Source organism: Melanotaenia boesemani, chromosome 13 (assembly GCF_017639745.1).
Source record: "Melanotaenia boesemani isolate fMelBoe1 chromosome 13, fMelBoe1.pri, whole genome shotgun sequence".
Taxonomy (NCBI): domain Eukaryota; kingdom Metazoa; phylum Chordata; class Actinopteri; order Atheriniformes; family Melanotaeniidae; genus Melanotaenia; species Melanotaenia boesemani.
The window spans coordinates 15,028,891-15,048,182 of NC_055694.1; the positions used below are offsets into that span (position 1 = coordinate 15,028,891).

The window sequence follows — 19,292 nt, forward strand, 5'->3', positions numbered from 1 at the left end:
CTTTGTTATTATCCACAGGAATGGTTGCTTGACAGAGATGACTCTAGCAATGTGTGCAAACCTTGCTCCCTGACTTCAGCTTGCTAAAGATCACAAGGACATGTAGATATACAGTACAATTTATGGTATATAGTGGTGGTAGTATCATGGTTTTAGCTTGTTTTGTTTTATCTGGGCAGGACACCTTGTGATTTTCAGTCAAACTCACTCTGAATTACCAAATTTCAAATGAAATTTTAAAATTTTCATGTCAGGAAATCTGTCAGTAAAGAGAATCTTAAGAGAAAGTGGAGCTGCTAGAAAATTACTTTAATCTAAAGTTGATCTACCAAAGAGTGGTTAAAGAAAAATAAGGTTGGCATTTCTGAATGGCCAAGTCAAAGTCCTGACCTTAGTCCAATGAATAAAAGTCGAACTAAAACAGGAATTCATGGGATGAATCCAGCAACGTCCCAGAGTTAAAGCTGTTCTGAGCAGCTAATGTGGGGGTGTATAGTACAGATACTGGACATATTTAGCTGTATTTACTACTGCACAAGAGGGAGATACCAGATACTTACGACAAACAAAATATGTATTAATTTTTATTTTCAGCAAATAAATGTATGATGTTGAGTTTTATGTGAAAATCTGATAATGATCACAAATGAGCACCACTGTATATTTTAGCTATTTAGTTTTGCAAGACAAGTAAAATGCAGTTAGATTAAGTTAAAGGATAAAAAACAACAACTAACAACCAAACTATTGTGAATGTGCTTATGTAACAGGATGATACACAGTGATCTTATGGCATGTACAGACATAAGTAAGATGTTTACAACAGCTGGAAAGGAACCACAACATAAACCGATTTAACAGTTTTATACCTGTTGGCTTCAGTCAGCAGAACTGTGTGATGTCTCCTTATGCGTCCCTTTTTATCTGATTTCTGTGTCACATAAAACACATTCAGACATCACCATCAGCAGCTAAGCCCCTACGTGTTTTTACTTGGGCTGCTATTGTTAACAGTGTGACCCCAGCGTATCCCCAGGGATTGGCTCATTTCCATACAGATAGACCCAGGGACAGCACACATCGTTGCTCCTGGAAATCCTTGCAGGACTTCTATTAGTCAAAGAGAAATTCCCAGGAGAAAACACAAGACGGAAAGAGACAGACAGAAACAGAGATGGGAGATTTATAGAAATGAAGAGGAATTTATAAAGAGGTGGAAGGGGAAAGAAGGATGGATGACCACATCTGTCTCTGTTTACCTTCCACTGCATCGCTGCTGTTACTGTCACTGGCATCTTTCATCACTGACAGAGTACAAGTCCAGAATGTCTCGATTTTCTATTTCAGTATGCCGGATATGACAAGTATGTGGAAGGAAAGTCTCCTAACAAGAGAGTAAAGGTTCTTTGAGGCTTTGTTTTAAGTCTTTGAGATGGAGCTGTCAGTCTTTCTCTGCAGGGGACTGCAGGAGTGTGCAGCAGTGTGCATGGAAGTGTGTGCATTTGTGTAAATCATGTGATGCCATGTTCAATACTGCGACTAAATGCTGTCAGTGTAAGTTTATATCCTTGCTACTTTAACAGATTAATTTGATTTATCTTTAAGACAGCTTCACAAGAAGTCTTCTGAAAACTAAACAAGTAAGGTTGATGAGATATGAGGAGAAAATAAAGTAAAAGTATAAATGGGAAATAGATGCATGTGTCTGTATATATATATATATATATATATATATATATATATATGTGTGTGTGTGTGTGTGTGTGTGTGTGTGTGTGTACACACATCATAAAGTGTGTGCTATAGGACTCCTTGTTGCTCTTCTTTGGATTCACTGTCATGCTAAATAGTAAAACACTTAATGCATAGTACTTAGATACAAATGTACAGTTGTACCTTTTACATTTTGTTTTATATGAATCTGTGTACTAAATCTAGTCAGTGAGATACACTTAATCACATATCACATAAAATGTTATCCTAAAGTGTTCAAATCAGTCAAAAGAAATAAGTAAACATGATTTAACCCACAGTAAGTGAATTTGTTCAAATCCTCCCATTAAAACTTAATCTATGAATACCATGAGCAATCAAATCCTAAAATGAAAAGCTTTAACAGTTTAAATTAAGTCAGATTTGACAGAAAACAGTATTATTTTATAAAGGAGAGGGAAATCAGAGAAATCTGTTTTTCCTCAGATGTGATTATTCCCATTTCACACACACTTGTTGTTTCCTCCCTCCTCCCTCTGCCCTGCCTTTCTTCCAACACCACGAACTCCCGCCTTCTTTCCTTCCAGCGTGTCTGCGAGAAGCGGCTAAATTATGTTATGAAACATGAAATTGTTCACTTGATCAGTCTTACCTTCACAGCAGGGTGCAGAGAATAACAAGTAGATTTCAGGATCTGTGTGAAGGTTTCTGTCATTCTGGCAGTCACAGCAAATCAGGTGAGGGTGAACCAGTAGCTCATCTGAAGATTTTACACAAAAAGGTGCAGTGCTACAGGGTAAGTGTGGTTATATATAGTTTAGTATCAATATGTGGAAAAATAGTTATTTAAAAACATAATTGTCTAAAAGTAGCTGGGAGACGTTGCTGGGAGTGTATGCGTTCACGAGAAGCTCTTTTGATGTTTTGAACTTCCAGCTGCCAAATTTGGTTTCTCAGGCGCTGCATGCTGTTACTGAAAATAAGTTTAACTCGTGGTTTAGGATGACTCAGTTTCTCATACATGCTGGGTTCACATAACTTAGCTCTGTGTTAGAAACAGCAAATTCTTGTTTGCCTGATTAGATTAAACCCTAGTAGAAGTTTAACATAGTGTAACGAAACTCTTAATGGATAACCAAACATTTCTGGGAGGGCTTTATGACTAATGGTCCATGCTTCTGCTAAGAGAATGTCTTGAAAGTCAAACACTCATTTTGACTGTTGCATATCTCTCTGTGTAACTCTTCATGTAGGTCAGAATGAGTGGGGGAGTCAATCTGAAGTCAGCCCCCCGAGGGACGTCCTCGTCAGGAATCCCCCTTCCGCGCAACCTGCTGCCCACCTCTCCAAAGACAGGTCGACCCCGCCAGGCTAGTGACCTGCACAAGCCCTTGACACTGACCCCTAAGCCGACACCCACACACACACCCTCTCACTCTCCTGTACTTTGTCCACGAAACTCGAGCATCCCTGGGCCTTCATCAAAAGGCCTTGTGAGAGACACCAGTCTGAAAGGTCAGTTTTTCCAGCGGACAGGAGCTCTCCCTGTTCCCCAGGTATCCCGCTCTGCCTATAGCAGCCCAATGACCCAGCGCAGACTACCACCACCACACTCAAAAGACACACTGGATCTGAGAAAAGCTACAGCTGCTTACATCCCCTCACAGTTCCCACACAATGGTAATTATAACAGAAGCACCTTCACCAATAAGAACCAAGCATGGGGAGCCAGCAACCTGCATCCACCTCCCCATTTTAGAAGAGGAGGCAATTCCAACACTGTAGCCCAAGAAGCTAATGATAGCATACCAACAAGGGCAGGAAGACCCCCAGAAAACCATTTACCTCAGTCCCCTACAGTCAACAATAGTAACATTTACCCAACAGTTCTCCAGTCAAGCTACGAGAATGCCATCAGAACTCACAATGACTCTGCCAGCCAATCAGACGAGGACATGGGGACTCCTGAGGACAGCAGTCCAGCCTCTTCTCCTGATCCCCCGCCGCTACCTTTTATCGCATTCACCACGCCTGTTATTGCCAGTATTAAAACACAGGATCAAAACCTACACAAGGAGGGTGCAGACATGTGCATACCCAGAGTCAACATGGCGACTGTGGCTCCCTTCAGTTACAGGTAACCCCAGAACAATTTATCAACATTTGTCATGAGTCCAGCTTAAATGGCTTCATTTTGGTCATCATATGATAATTTTTTTCCCACATAGAATCTTGATCTTCTTGTTCACAAATACAGTTACTAGCTCCTAACCAAGTTACTAAAGACCGACCCCAGAGGCATGTCCCAGAGACACATTTGTGTGCATACATGAACACACAGTTGGAGTTTTCTTGTGCAGAGCTGATTGTTAAAGTGTCCTTTTGATGGGCTTTAGGTTGAATCTCAAACATACAGTCTTATAATGTAGGACACAAAAAAAAAAAAAAAAAAAAAAGTCGGGGGAGGGGTTGTTAAATTAAAGAGCCTGTGTTACTGTTTCATGCCTTTGGGTGTTTCATGTTGTTAGACCACAAAAATAAGCCAATTCAGAAAATATGACAAATGTGTGCTTAAAGTATTTTAGGAAATGCAATTTTAGGTGCCATTTCATGATGGAATTACACTGAGTGCTTTGGCCACTCTACCCCATACTCAACAGCACATACATTTGATTGTAATCAACAATATTGAAGGGATTTGCATGTGCAGTAACAGATTTTTCATGGTTGTGTTTGTAACAGGCTGCAGATACAGGAAGGTGATTTTTCAGTAGACGAACTAAGTGACTGCTCATCTGGATCCATTGAAGTCTGCTGTGATGACCTGACACCAGGTTAGATACTCTTATTATGACAGGAAAGAAATCCTTTACTGTGCATTTTTAGCTTTAAAATAAAACTCAATTTCTTAGCATCTGCTTAGGTAGCAGAGAACCCACCATGAACTTTTGTGACATTTATAGATGATGCCCACTTTGTTGCAGCCAGACGAATTTATTGTCATAAATGGCGTCGGACAGGACATGCCAGCAGCTGGCCACTGGGTCTCATTATAGAACCTGAATAGAGTCACTGAAGACGAGGGGACAAGCATTCTTTGTCTTAATATATGTTTGTCATGCTGCTACTCATCAGGCCTCAGGAGCCATGTGGGAAGTTAGATGATGTAATTTTGTGACTATGTGCCGAATATGTTGCCTCCCTGATGAGGAAGAGATGCTAACATGAAGAATATTGGCAGTGGTGATGTGAGTCAGCGATTGGATGAAATGGAACATTTCTCAACTTGCTCCTGGGAAATGTCATGTTAGCAATAACATTCATAACAGCTTTATGCAAGAGCAGTGGTGAAGTTTGAATCATTATTTACATCAAATTTTCTGTCTCTGTTTCAGTTTTCTTTTGACCTAAAAAGTCCCAGAGTGACTACTCCTTCAGTTTCCGACTCTCATAGCTTTTAGGGGAAAGTTTGCTAAGTACCCTCAGCAATAGTTCTACACTGGCATGGCCAGTATCACTCCAGGGATGTGGACATGTTTGTGAGATTTGACTTACTGAATGATGTTTTATGACATGACGTCTCTTGTTCAGTGGGAGGCTGCTTGGCTTTAACACGTGCTGCTCAGAGTTGATATATATGAAGCTTTAACGGGAACAGTCTCTCCAAGCTAATACACACAGTATATGCTATTTTCAAAGTGAATTTTAAAATAATCTGTGATAATCTAATGCGCAGGACTTGGATTAAATTGGATTAAATTTAGATTTCCAGATTCATTTGTTCATTTAATGATTAAAACTATAAACCATGACCCTTTATAAACTCAACCCCAAGTTTTAATGCAGCAGGAAATGATATAAGGGATGTGCAAACTTCTACATTTTTTAAACATCTATATTTAATACTTTATAGCTTAGCCTGTTAGATTTTTTTAAGATAAAATAAAGAATTCCTTTTTAACTGTTTAAATAACGAAATACAAAAAAAAGAGCAACAACTCAGAAATCTCTTTTTTGTAAAATTGTCATATATTTATGTACCAATTTAAATTCTCAGCAACCTGTAATCCAGAAATAAACTTCTTTTTATTGTTTCTCACTCAAGGAACAAAACTACTTGTTAAATTATATTTCAATCCATGTGAATAGATGTCAATATACACATCCCAATTTACCATGGTCAATTTGGTCACACTTTGGTGTTGTTTCTTTATTTTATTGTTTAGTTGTGATCAGTAAAGGTTACCTTTTCAACCTTTGTGTCAACCCGAAGAGAAGAAAGAAGAAATGCAGAGTGAGGGTGGCAATACAGAATCAGGCAGTTCAGGTGTACAGGAATAGGTGGAAGTTACTAGAAAACTGTTTTGATTTCCCTCAACAAGTTTCATGGTGACAATGGCCAATCAGAATTTGTTTTTATGTGTAATACTTACAATAACTGAACAGTTTTTCCTTGACTTTAAGTTTGCTGTTTTCCTCCTGCTGTCTGTCTACTAGTAGCTACTAGAATAGAACAGTTGGCAATTAAAACCTTTATAAAGCCTTTTCTGAGGTTTTAACCAGCTGTTTGGGGAAGGGGGATGGGAAATGTGGCGGACTAGTCCTAGTCTTTATAGGACTCTCGGTGTCTCGGGGCTATCATTGTGGCCTTGTAATTGGTCCCTAGCAGGCGTTAGAAACAGAACCGAAGTGTCTTAGACTCCTCTGAAGCTGCATTTACATGGAGGGTGGGCTGACACTGTAATCACTGTAATTTAGGGAGCGGAGGAAGGGAGGGAACTTGGGTAGAAAGCAAAGTTTGTAGGCAAGCAGGAGGGAAAGACTGAAAGGGTTGAAAATAATGAGGAGAGGTCAGTGGGTTGATGGAATTCATTTTATGTGTCAAGAAAAGAGAAAAAAACTCCTAATGTTTGCAGCAATATGAAATAATATTCAGTAATTCAAATCTTTTGACTCTTACTGAAGACACTGTCTAATTTTTTATATAATCTATTGACAATTATGTTTGTGACTATCATATAACTTATTTTTCCAAAAATCTAATGTTTTCCATATGCTTGGACTCACATATATTCAATCAGGGTAATACAATCACCCCTAAAGTCTTCTATCTGAACCCATAAAGAAGACATGAACATATAATGTGATTGTGGCACCATGTGGTCTTTCAATTAGACACCAGACCCACGGACCTTGCCGCTCTCCAGAGAGATGTATTTGAGCATGCATTTGTATCTTAGCATATGTGTGTATGTGTGCTGATGTGCACATGTGTGACAGTACACAGATGGTGTTTGAATGATAAATGTGATGTGAAGTGTGTATCATTTTTCATCTTCCAGCAAGGGTATGGCCTGATATTCCCTGTGGACACTCTCAAAGTCTGTCAGCTATTTCTCTCGTGCACACACACGTGCACACAAATACACACTAACATGACAGCTACAGATATAATAGAGATCGTGACTTGTTCGAAATAATCTGTCAAAGATGTGAAGGATTTGAAATAACAGACTTCGTCCCAAATTTTGAAAAGTTCAGTGAAAAGTTCCCAAAGAAAATAAGAGAAGGTTACTTACAGAATTATTTTTTTTTCTGGACTGGAGAAGAGTTCTAATAATAATAATCTAGTTCAGTGGACAAGAACTGATTGTGTACCAGTCCACTTATTTTACTATATTATACATTTTGCTTCTTCACAAATACACAATGAGAATATTTAAAGTTTATTGAAGGTAAAAGCAGCTGCAGAGGAGCAATCCAGTATTTATTGTGTATTGTATTCAGATTATTTGTCACATTGCTAAGCAATGTAAAATGATATTACATTTAAAATTCATACAATTGTGTATTGTTTTTTTATTCGATTTTGAGGCCAATGGAAAGAGAATAAATGCTTTTCTTTTAAACATAAACTAAAATGCTGTATAATCAGAGGCACAGCTTATTACTGAAATATAAATTTAAAAAGCCAGTTTTCCACAAGGTCACATTTATAATAAAAAAGTCTTTGGTAATAAAAGAATAACATCTGCTTGCAGTTTATAAATTTTAATGTCTGTCATCCCTTTAATGCCCCTGAACATCTAGTAAATAGCATTTTGATAACCCCAACTGCATCAACTCTTAGACAGTGTGTAATCCTCTTTGGACAATCTAATCAGGGGACACATATGCCGAGTTGGCATTGGACAGTGATGAGAGGTTTAAATAGCTTTAGGAAGATGATCAAACACGAGAATAGGAAGATTATTCTCTTGCCCATCACCAGGAATGAAGCAGTAATCACTGTTCGTGGTTTGATGTTGTACCCTGCTCTTTACTTGACCCAAGCTTAAACTGGAATAAGTGACAAATTTGACATAATATGTAGAAAATGAGAAAATAACACAAATGGATATGCAAATGTGGATGAACATACTAAACCCAACAAAGAAAGGGTCCTCTTCTATTTGTGTGGCAATGCACTTAAACCAAACTGCCACCTCCTACTATCTCTTCCTCTTTCTTTTTCCATCTCACTCCCCCCAGGGACATTTCTTCACAATGTAGGAAACACAGAGTAATGTAGAACTGCATGGCAAAGCAGGAGGTTACAGGGAAAAAAAATGCAGGGCGAGGGGTGAATTGATGAATGGGTGAATGATTACACAAGTACTTCTTGACCACTGGGTGACTCCCAACCAAGGAAGTCTAATTAAACCATTCATGTGTGTAACCTCTTTATGTGGGATAACACGTATACACAGGAAGTCACAAAGACATCTATCAGTCAAATTAATAACCCACAAAGAAGCCCATTCTAACTTGCCAGGATGTAAGCATGTACTGTAGGTTTAGGATATATCTTTGAATTTTTATTCAAATATTTCTGTACATTGTACTTCTACCACAACATGTTTCTTCCATATACAAAACCCTAAAAAACAACAAACAAACAAAAACAAAAAACAAATACACACACCTATAATATGAGTCTACATGCTAAAAATCTGTTTCTGCTGCATGCACACCACGCTGTAACCAGGCAACCATCTTCTGCAACACAGCATTATGGGAAACTCCTGGGAAGTGTGCTGAGAATGTCAGCACTGAGGCATCGGGCGAGGGAGCATCTACAAATACCTTTTAAAAAGACACACAACCCACAAGTTGTCTCTCTTCACCCACTTTAATATGCTCAGAATGGCAGCTGATGTTTTCTCAGCTCTCAGCTGCAGTGTGATTCACAATGAGTGTGTGACATCCTGTCTGGAGAAGACTGGTGTTTTTGTTAGATAAATATTTGTGCCTTTGCATTCGGGGGTTAGTATGACTGATGCAGTTGCGCAATTGTCATCAGCAGCTGAATCGGTAAAATGTTTAAGCCAGTGAGTCATGCTGTGCATCATCAGCATGAGGTGAAACCATTCAAGGTGTCATTGGGGAAAAACTTCCTTTGTTATTCAGGGATACAAAATCAATTCAAAATAGGAGGTCACGGGCTGCATGCATCAATCAGATTGCACTTTCAGTAATTTGTGTGTAAACAGGACATTAAAAGCTGTGTCATTGTGGTGGTTCAGTGCTAGAACATCTGTAAGCATTCCCTTGTGTATATGTGTGTCATAGTTTGGTATTCTTCATTGTGTCCTGTGGATCCCATGTGTTAGCATGTTAGCATGTTAGCGGACATAAGCAAACGTAGCAGGAGTGGTGAGGCAGTTAGGCAGGATATCCCTTCTCTGTCTTACAGGCTTCCTTTGCTCCACTGGCTCACATATTGAGATCCTTCCTTACCAGTTCTCTTCCTCCTCCTCTCACTTTCCTTAATGCTTTGTTTTCTGAGATATATTATACATTTTCCCTCAATCTTTCAGCTTATTCCTCAACCGCAGCATCTAGTAGATCTCTTTTTTTTGGTATTGGCTCTAATATTTTTTCTCCTTTATCTTCTGTTCTGTCAATCTTATTTTGTTCACTCTTTTCCTCTCACTTCTCCACCCCATTCACACTTGTCTCATCTCTAAATCAGTACTTTTTTCTTCTACTTGCACACAAAAAGGCAAAACAAAAGAAACCAAGAGGGGGTGGGTGACAACAGGGAGTGGGTGAAAGTGAGAACACATGCCATCTGCTAAGCCAAATGAGAACTATTCTTTTCAAAGTCTCAAAGCTACCTCCTAATGTCACAGTAAATTTCCTTTTTAAGGCGGGAGACCTTGTATAACTTTGTAAACATGCATATAATGAGGTACATAGCGTCTGTGAGTGTGTCCTACTTCACATGACTGCTCTTTTGAGTAGTGGCGAATCTGTTCCCTACTGTTTAGGGATGCCAGTGCAAATATACTCATGCAAAGTAGTGCAGCTCTCTACACTTTCTACCTGTCTCTCTGCCCCTCTTTTTCTATTTTCAATTTACTTTCAATCAACCAATTCACCCCAAATATTTAATTTTACCTGTCTGCTTTTATGTTGCTTAATAGCAGCTTAATGTGTTTATGGAACTGTCATCGTGTCAAATTTCTCCAAGACTTTAGCTACTGTGGTCAGCCCACAGACGTAGTCACACACACTTCTGGCACATACTGAACGCATGAGGCTGCTACGTGCTGAATGTGAGGACTGATACAGAGGACTGGCGCTCATCACACTGAAACTGCCAGCTTCTTTGATGTTAGGCCAGAATGCTCAGGTCAGCTAGAGAGTCTGCACAGACAGCACACTGTGTGTGCTTGTGTGTATGTGCATAACGTCAAACACTAAGTACAAAAAGCTAGAGAATATACAGTATGATTAGTTTAGTCATATATTAAAGTGATTAAACTGTGGAGCCAGGGAGACGAGTGCGGGAATAAACAAGTAGCTGTGTTCTGCTAACATACACTTTACCTGTTTGTATGTGCTTTCAAGAGCATTGACATGTCTCTTTGCCCCAGTGCACCTATGCGCAACACAGACCTGCCTTGTATGTGGTCACTCACTTTCGACTAACCATAATCCCTCATCAGGGAGGTGTAAGAGCTGATGTACAGCACCTATTAGTCTTAAATTACACCCCTCATCCCCCCTATGAGCCTGCTGGACCAGCTCCCAGATGCCCAATAACTGTCACCACACAGCTCTGGCTTCAGTGTGGCATAACCACCTGGACATTGGCCTTTTATTAAAGCTAGCTGTTTCTAATGAATGTTTTTGGCCTTTACACAGTAAAACAGCCAGTGTATGCCTGCAAATGTGTCTGTACTCAGCTCCTGTATTACACACACTCATTCAAGACCAAATGGGTGTTCGGATGGGGGCAAATATCCTGTGCATGCACATTAATGTGTTTTGTTGTCAATTTTAGGTTTCGTTGGCGCCACTTTGGGCTGTTTTTAAATCATCTCTCTTATAACTAAGCTGGAATGTGAGCAAACAGAATATTGCTTGTTTTCATTTTGGTTAAGTGTTAACCAGTTTATGCAAATGTAGCTGAAAATGGTAGCCTTGTTTAAGTATTTCTCCTACCACTTGGAAGCCCGATAATATCATGGCTGCAGGCAATGCTGCTTGCATACAAGTGAAATTAAAACACACAAGCAGATAATGAATACAGGCTGTGAAAACATCATTGTATCCATGTATAGTTTGCAGACATAATACATCAGAACCTAAAAAATTCATTATATAAGAAGTTATACTGTATTTCATCTGCATTATTATTGTCTTTGAGTTAGGTCTGTATCTGTTCATCATGATTAAATAGACAATCAAGGGCATTGCATGATCATATTCCAACTTATCCAATTACCCAAAACATGCCATGTTATATTTCATTGATTGAGGTCCTTGTTGTGAAGTAGTTGTGTGTTCAGATGTATGTGTGAATTTCAGTTGCATAGGTAATTAAATCTCAATTATTTGAAAGAAATTCTAAAAAGAGAAAAAATATATGTGTGAAGACAAACATGTTGTTGGTATCTGAAACAATCAGATGGGGGAAATAAGAATAATAAGAATAATAAGAATAATAATAAATAAAAAGACTGAAGAAGGAGGTATTCCTGTTTCCTTGTTAAAGTTGGAATGTTTAGAGCAATAAAATGACACAGCTGAGAGCTAGCCAAGTCACTAGACTGGGGCTCTGGCTTCTTTGGGCCTGTCTCATCAATGTGACATGCTCATAGAGAGATCCACTCATACACATACACACACACACGCACACACAGACACTTACACATGCAGGAGAAGACAAATAAAAATACAGACACTTAGTTTGATTCACACACCCACACGTGTGCTTGTTTTACATCACTGATGTATTGTAATAGTAGCGCGGAGGGATTTATTGAAATTGTGATAAATCTATAATATTTAAGCCTAATGGCCTGCACATCTGTATTAAGTAGATGGGGTAGGGTGGGGCATACAGGAAAGATGGGAAGGGAGGAAATGAGAAAAGAAGGATGAGTGCCGAGGTAATGTGAGGCAGGTGGGGGTTATGTGATGACTATTTGACGTCTGCTGGCTACTAATTGCAGAATATTTAGAGACAGGCCTGTCTTGTTTTTCAGATGATTTTAACCAGTTTATTCATAGAAGGGTCTGTGGTGATTAGGACACACAAGAAAATCTGAATGAGTCTGAATGGATGAGTGGAATAGTTAATTTGATTGTGAAGGATTGTGGAATGGGTCTTTACTTTAGCTGGCTTATTTGGTAAGCCATGATTATTTGAGTCACAGTAAGTAAGTATTTATTTTTAATTCGAGTTGAGTTTTCTTGTCTTTTTCGTCTTCTTACCTTTGTGTTCTCGTTTCCTTTTTGATACTTTTGAGAAAAACAATGGATTTATTGAAAATAGTGAATAGGCTGAGTGATTTAGTGAGAAAGTGACTAAAAAGAGGACATGCTTCAAAAGAAAGCTGTTATTGCAAAACAAGGAAGAGGCGAGTTTACACAAGATGCTGGTAATTTATCATCAACCCCTTATGTTCGCACTCACTGGTGAGCAGCATAACACGGCATCTGCGGTACGCGTTTGAGACAGAGGATGGGGTAGTGAATCAGCCAGTGGGAGGCGAAACAGAGCGAAAAACAACAAGAACGCAGGAGAGAAGGAAAGAAAAAGGAGGAAGAAGGAGAGGGAGGGTGAATGAGCTGGTGGGGGTAGAGTAAGCAAAGCAGTGCGTGTAGAGAGGAAGAGGGAGGACAGAGAGAGCGAGAGAGAGAGAGAGAGAGAGAGAGAGAGGGGAGGGGGATGCTGTTGCTGCTGCAACTGCTTCTCCTGTCAGTCGGCTGCTGCCTACCCAGTGAACAGGAGGAGTACAGAACAAGAGCAAAGCAAAGGAGACAGTGAGAAAGACGCTGGTCAGTTGTTTGTTTGTGTGGCTCAGGAAGCTGCAAAAACGCTTTAAACAAGTGGATTTAGAAACTTGACTCAGATCTGCAGATCCATGGATTATCAGCAGTGAGTAAGGCTGTCACTCTTCTAACCCACGCGTCATTTTCAACAGAGGGGTGAACCCACAGTCTTACACTACGGGGAGTCTGGCTCAGACATGACCCAGGGGTAAAGAGGGGGTACAAACCAGACAGTCTTTGTGCCTTTACACCTTTCTTTGTCCCCTTCTTCCGTACATTTCTTTCAGTATGCTTTTGTGTGTATTTGTGAATGTGTCACTGATGCTGTTGCTTTGCTCTCTGCAGGAGGGATGGTGGAGGCTAATGTGGCTAGCATTAGCTTGACTGCTAAGCCCAGAGTGCTGGACCTGAGGTCTGCAGTTGTCTCCTGCCAGGATACTTCAGCTCAGGCCATGGCCTCTAGGAAGCCACAGGCCAAACCCTCAGGTCTTCCCCAGGGGCCTCCACGTCCCCCTGGGTCTGAGCTCAAGGTTTACCGACCCACCTCTGGATCTATCCCCATTCCAATTCCCAATCCATCCAGGCTCCGCAAGCAGCGATCACTTAACAACTTGTGTGTGCTCACTGATGCTGAGAAGAAAATGCACCTGTATCAATCACCTCAATGGAATGACGATACAAGTCGACCTGGCACAGGGTCCAACAAAGCGGGCCAGACCAAGACAGGTCCAGCAGCTGGTGGGAGACCTCCGCTCTCCCGGACACTTTCAAAGTCAGAACAATCGCTATTCCAGGGGAAGCCCAAATCATTCTGTTCCCCGGCTGTATCAAGCGTGGGAAAGCCAAGTCGAATACCTGCACCTGGTAAACCACGGGGACCTTATGCTGAGGTTAAGCCCATCAGCAAGGCTACTGAGGGGAGCCAGAACACAGACATGGACCCTGCTGAGCACCTTTCTAAAGCTAACTCCAATGGAGCTGGTAATACTGGAACTAATGGAAAGAAACCAGGGGAGAAGGGGAAATCTGGACCTCAGTCAACAGAAGAAAAGAAAGAAAAAAAGGGGACAGAGGGCGAAGATGATAAGGGCTTTCTGAAGGTGGACCCAGAGTTAGTTGTGACAGTTTTGGGAGACCTGGAACAGCTGCTTTTCAGCCAAATGCTGGGTGAGTCTGCAATTTATTTCTTTTCTCCTCTCCACACCCAGACCTTTCCGTTCAGCTCTTGCTCGAGCACCAGCACCAAAACGGAATTTTAAATTAATGCAGTCTCTGTTGCAGCAGACCATAACATCTGTGTGTTTTTAAAGAGATTTAAGCATGGTCTGCAGGTGGTTCAAATCTTTGATGACAATATGCTTCATTTAGAAGTGTTAGAGTGATTTTGTTGTATTTACATAGAAGTATATGTGTGTATATGTGTAGTAGAAGTATGGGGTTCCACAAAGCAGCTGATGTAAGCATTTCACAGAAGCTGACATTTTTTTGTTGTTGATTCATTAGCCAGCAGTGGAGCATTTTGGCCTAGTCTCATCTGACCCACTGCCACAGTGAGCTAGATTTATTTTAACCCATCAAATGAGTCCCTCATCTTTTGTTATTATACCTCCCTTACTCGTTTTTATGTTTTTACTTCATGTTGGTGTGGGAGCATATGACAGCATCGATGTATGCAGAAGTCAAAGTGACATCTGAATGTTTCTGCATGTCTCCTGGCTCATGCCAAAGTCAGCCAGTCGTTAATAAAGGCCGTGTGAGTGGGACTAGCGGGGAGTGGGTTTTCATTCGGTAAATAAAACGGCTGCACATTGAGCCAGGCTCTGGTCACAGTGGGCCACATATTTAGCCTCACACCACTCCCCCCTCACCCCCACCTTCACGCCTTCACTCCTTCTTCCTCTCCACCTCCATTGATCTCTGGGCCACTGACAGATGGTCACTATCCACCCCACCCCACCCCCACCTCCTCTCCCTGTTACCGAGGGCAACGTGTGGGAGGAGAAAGGAGAATCTGATGGGGTGGTGGCATGGGCAGGTAGTGTTCCACCATACTTACAAACATGTTGTGCTCATTGGCAGCAGATGCAGTAGGACACATTGTGCATCCAAACATTTAGCTACTGGGGGGTCTACTGTGAGAATGATGACTAAGTTTATGACTAATAGGTCAAACTTGGGTTTAAACCAGTCATCCATTATTCATTCACACATACACTCTCTTTGAGAGTCTGCATTGTAGCACTACTCATTCTCTTTCTATCCACCATCTCAGTGGGAGGAGATACCATCAGAGTACTGGGAGAGAATAATGCAGCAGGTCTCTCATTCTGGCTTGATGGGAGGAAATTGCTTAATGTCCATCATCAAACCTCTTTCTATCTTTCTCCATTCTCTGCATTTTCTCATTTTCTCTCCTCATCATCCTGCAGCATGCAGCACATATCCTAATCACAGTGAGGATGACCTTGCCCCTGCAGCCCTCAGTGTGTTTGTACTGTACATGCTGTTTTGTGTGTGTTTATGTATGTGACCTTGTTTCTCATTGAGATGTTGGCCACGCCTTCAACACACAGCCAGGTTGAAAAATGGTAAAAAGATGAGGGATGAACTGTGTAAGAATAAAGGTTAATGTGTGTGTGTGTGTGGGCGCGGGGGGGGGTCAGTAGTGATCAGGGGCTGAACAGACTGGGACTTAACTTTAGCATGTGTTTACTTCAGTGAGCACTTAGAAATTCTTTAACCACCACATTGTTGGCAGGATGAACTTGGCCACTAGGGAACAAAACCATCCTGTACCAGGTGAGATGAATGATCTCTTACAATAAGGCAGCAATACATTACCATTTACCATTTACCAATAAAGTCGCATGTGTCACATAGGGGGATTTATTGATTGATTGATTGTCTATATAAATTTAAATGTTTTCTAAAACCTTAAAAATGGTGGCAAAATTAAATTAAATGAAATTAAAGACTATGAATCAGAACAAATGTGGTAGAGCTCCTGCTCCTTTGCTGCTTGAGACCCTAATTAGGGAAAGAACCAGTACCCTAAAGATCTACCTGGTATCCCAAGTGATGAAACATTGTTGTGGGTCATTGAAGGCCTCAGCAACTTGCCACAGGCTGTATTACAGAAACCACAGCAGGTGTGGAGGATAGTTGTGCATGTATACTCTTTTTTGAAATTGCATGCGTTTGTTACAGAGAGGTTAATTGTAACTTGCCCTGCAGCATGCAGCTGAGGGCTCATCCTTTATCCTATCTGCCTCTCCATTTCCGATGGGACGCTTAGCTAATTGGGTTCTACTCCATGTGCTTCTGTCATAGGAAGATAGATTATGGATGCTCAGTGGATGATTTTCAGTGATCAACACCGCTTCTTTCTTTTATGGTTTGTGTGCAAGAAATATAAATCTGCTTATACTGTACATGATAATTCATGTTTTATATAACCACAAATCCCCAAGAGTTAGAATTCAACATTTGAAGTTTGCAATAGTTCTAATATTGCTCCACAATTTGTAGATTTATTAGGTTGCACTCAGTCTCTGCCCAGCTTTATTTCTGAGAGACTCTTCCTCTCTAAAGTGCTCTTATTTATGCCTATGTCACTGACCTGTTTTCAATAAACCAAAGTAACTGCAATATGTTTCTCCATTTATTTCTTTTTATTAACAGTTACTTGTCCAGCCTTTTGTTGTCCTGTCTTTTTTTTAACATGTTGCTGCCATTAAATTCCAGATGAGATAATATTTTTCCTGGTAGTGTGAAATGTCTCCCTTTAAACATTTGATACAGTTAAAACTAGAGAATGTGTCTTAGCTTTGTAAATGTCATATTGTGTGATATCTGGTAATATGCACTATAAAAGTGTCCTTTTGAAATAAGCCTGCAGAAATAGGCAAAGATAATGAAGAATGCCACTGAGGACGCTTAACCCAAGACCATCTTCTGTGAACTTTGAAGAGATAACCCTCCTCCTGGACACAATAACTTATAAAAAGAAAAAAGAAACAATCCTGGATATTTCAAGGTTAGGATTAGTATTTGTATGATCTTCTTTGCGATAAGCGGACATCCATGTTTAACCATGGGGTGATGAGAAGCTTTTCATTTATTGGATTTGGAGAATTACTTGACTTGAGGGTCCATGGGCACCAGCTCTGGACTTGCAAATGTGTTTTACTATATTTTGTCAGCAGTACTAAAGTTAGGAATTGTCAAAGAAATTCTGCTAGTAAAAAAGAAGTTTACATGACTTTCATCTTGTAAATCTTATACAGCATAGGCTGCTATACTAATCTAAAGGACTGAACCTCAGATGTGTGTCTCTAATGACCCCTCCCTTAGCCCCCATAATGAGGTGTGTGTGAGAGGGTAAGCTCCCTGAAGCAGTGGCCTTTCCCAGCATGGGGCAAGCACAGTTTAGGGCAAATCCTAGCTAAGACACCAACCAAGCATCCGGATTAAACCTTGCATTAAGATAATGAGAAGATTCAACCCCCCATTCTACTAATCGCAGATCTATCACCCTAAAAAAGGCCAGCAGTAAAGACTAAAATGAATTAAAGATTAAAGCTATCAGGACATCTGCTTGGTTAGAGATTTGGGTATTTGGGGATGTAGGTTAGAAGATTGAAGATGCTGTGTGGTCTTGGTTTTGGCTGAGTTGATGGTCACATGTACTGTAACTCACCATGAGAACAAAGTGTGACACTGTGACACATGGATGCTCATTAAAGCAGCCTTGACCACCAATGTGCTTATTCTTTTGATTCGACATTGAATTGTGTGTGGGGGGCATGTTTGTCTGGTTGATGGTTCTTCTGCCTCAACTGTCTGAGGAACAATAAACCCTACAGAGAAATCAACAAAGGCTGGAAAAGAAGAAACACACATACACACACACAAATGCTTACACATACACGTACACAAGCCTGTTCAAGGGAACTGAACAGCGCTGCAGGAAATAACGTCAAAGCACTGCAGCTTCCTCAGTCCAAAGCATGCTCACACATGCACATTAAATGTGCGCCACATTCAGTCACTGATACACTCTCCTGTCCACCCTCCCTTGTATTCATCCTTTTTTTTTTCCCCCGGTGACTGAGTATTTTTCACAGTCAGTTCCTCTATTGTGATCCCAGTGCTGAGTCTCTAATGTTGAAGCGGGTGCGGTCAGAGCGGCTGGTTCCGCCCCAGGCTTTGATGAGTGAAGGATTCAGGACAGTCGTCCTCCCATCGAGGAGTAGTGACAAACCAAATAAACACAAAAGACAACAGGAAAGTGAGGAATAAAGCATCCCTCCAGATCTCTCTCTCTCTCTCTCTCTCTTTCTCTTTCTCTTCCTCTCTTTCAACTCTGATGTGAGTTGATGGCCAGCAGTGTTCTGTCACCAGTAAGACAGCAGGCAGGATATTTCTGGTGTTTCAGAAGGGTGACAGAGGACATCTTTAGCATGATAGAAAATTTGTCACCAGGAGTGTTCCTACTGTGGATTAAAAAAAGAACTGTTCATACACATGAATGCATCTGTGATTATGCATTGCTTTCTCCATTGTGTGTGTTTGTGTTTACAATGCTTTGTGGTCAGTCTGTAAAGACTTAATGCAGGAGCCATTGCATTAGTGCAGTCTGCTTCCTGCCGTCTTCCTGCTAAATCATATTAGTACTCAGTGTGTTTTTGTCTCATCAGCTCTCTCACAACGTACACACACACACACACACACACACACACACACATTACCTCTCACTTAAAAATAAGTTATTTCACCATCCACCATTTGTAATAAACTCTGTTGAAGGTGACAGGGTTGCATTTTGTTATATGTTTGTTGAAGTCTGAAAGGTTTAAGTGCTTATGGATAAAACTGAAGTGCTTACACTATCCCTCAACTTACCAGCAGTGAGTCTCAATGTGAAAATTATTTTCAAAATATTAATGGATGAAGCATAAGAGTATTGCTCAAATAATGTGAAGAAATCCAATAATAACATCCCTCAGAGGGATCTCATTCCTTGAACATGACATTTAGGGGACTGTTTGTGTGTCAATCCCAGCATAATTTTGCTCTTTGTAACGTCCTCCATTAACCTCACAGATTTTAATGCTTTAGGTGCACATGTGATTGCATGTGAGAGTAAGAGGGTGATAAAGACAGGAGGAAATTTATGCAAGCCATCTTGTGATGAGGAATACTTAGTATGCTTCTATTTCTGTTCTATTTTTATTTTTCCTCTCAAGAAA

General features: G+C 40.5%; 1 protein-coding gene across 5 annotated transcripts in view; it reads left to right on the forward strand.

Annotated features, from left to right (window-relative positions):
* LOC121651974 (neuron navigator 1-like) overlaps positions 1 to 19,292 on the forward strand; it is a 79,254-nt gene that overhangs the window by 1,540 nt on the left and 58,422 nt on the right. For 2 of the 5 annotated variants that reach the window (XM_042004471.1, XM_042004472.1), the window contains 3 exons: positions 2,967 to 3,850; positions 4,456 to 4,547; positions 13,387 to 14,208. In XM_042004471.1, the coding sequence (XP_041860405.1) occupies positions 2,973 to 3,850; positions 4,456 to 4,547; positions 13,387 to 14,208 (1,792 nt within the window). In that variant the 5' untranslated portion in view covers positions 2,967 to 2,972. Of the gene's footprint in view, positions 1 to 2,966; positions 3,851 to 4,455; positions 4,548 to 13,005; positions 13,152 to 13,386; positions 14,209 to 19,292 lie in introns of those variants that run through there. The other 3 variants (XM_042004473.1, XM_042004475.1, XM_042004474.1) reach the window with 3 other exon arrangements.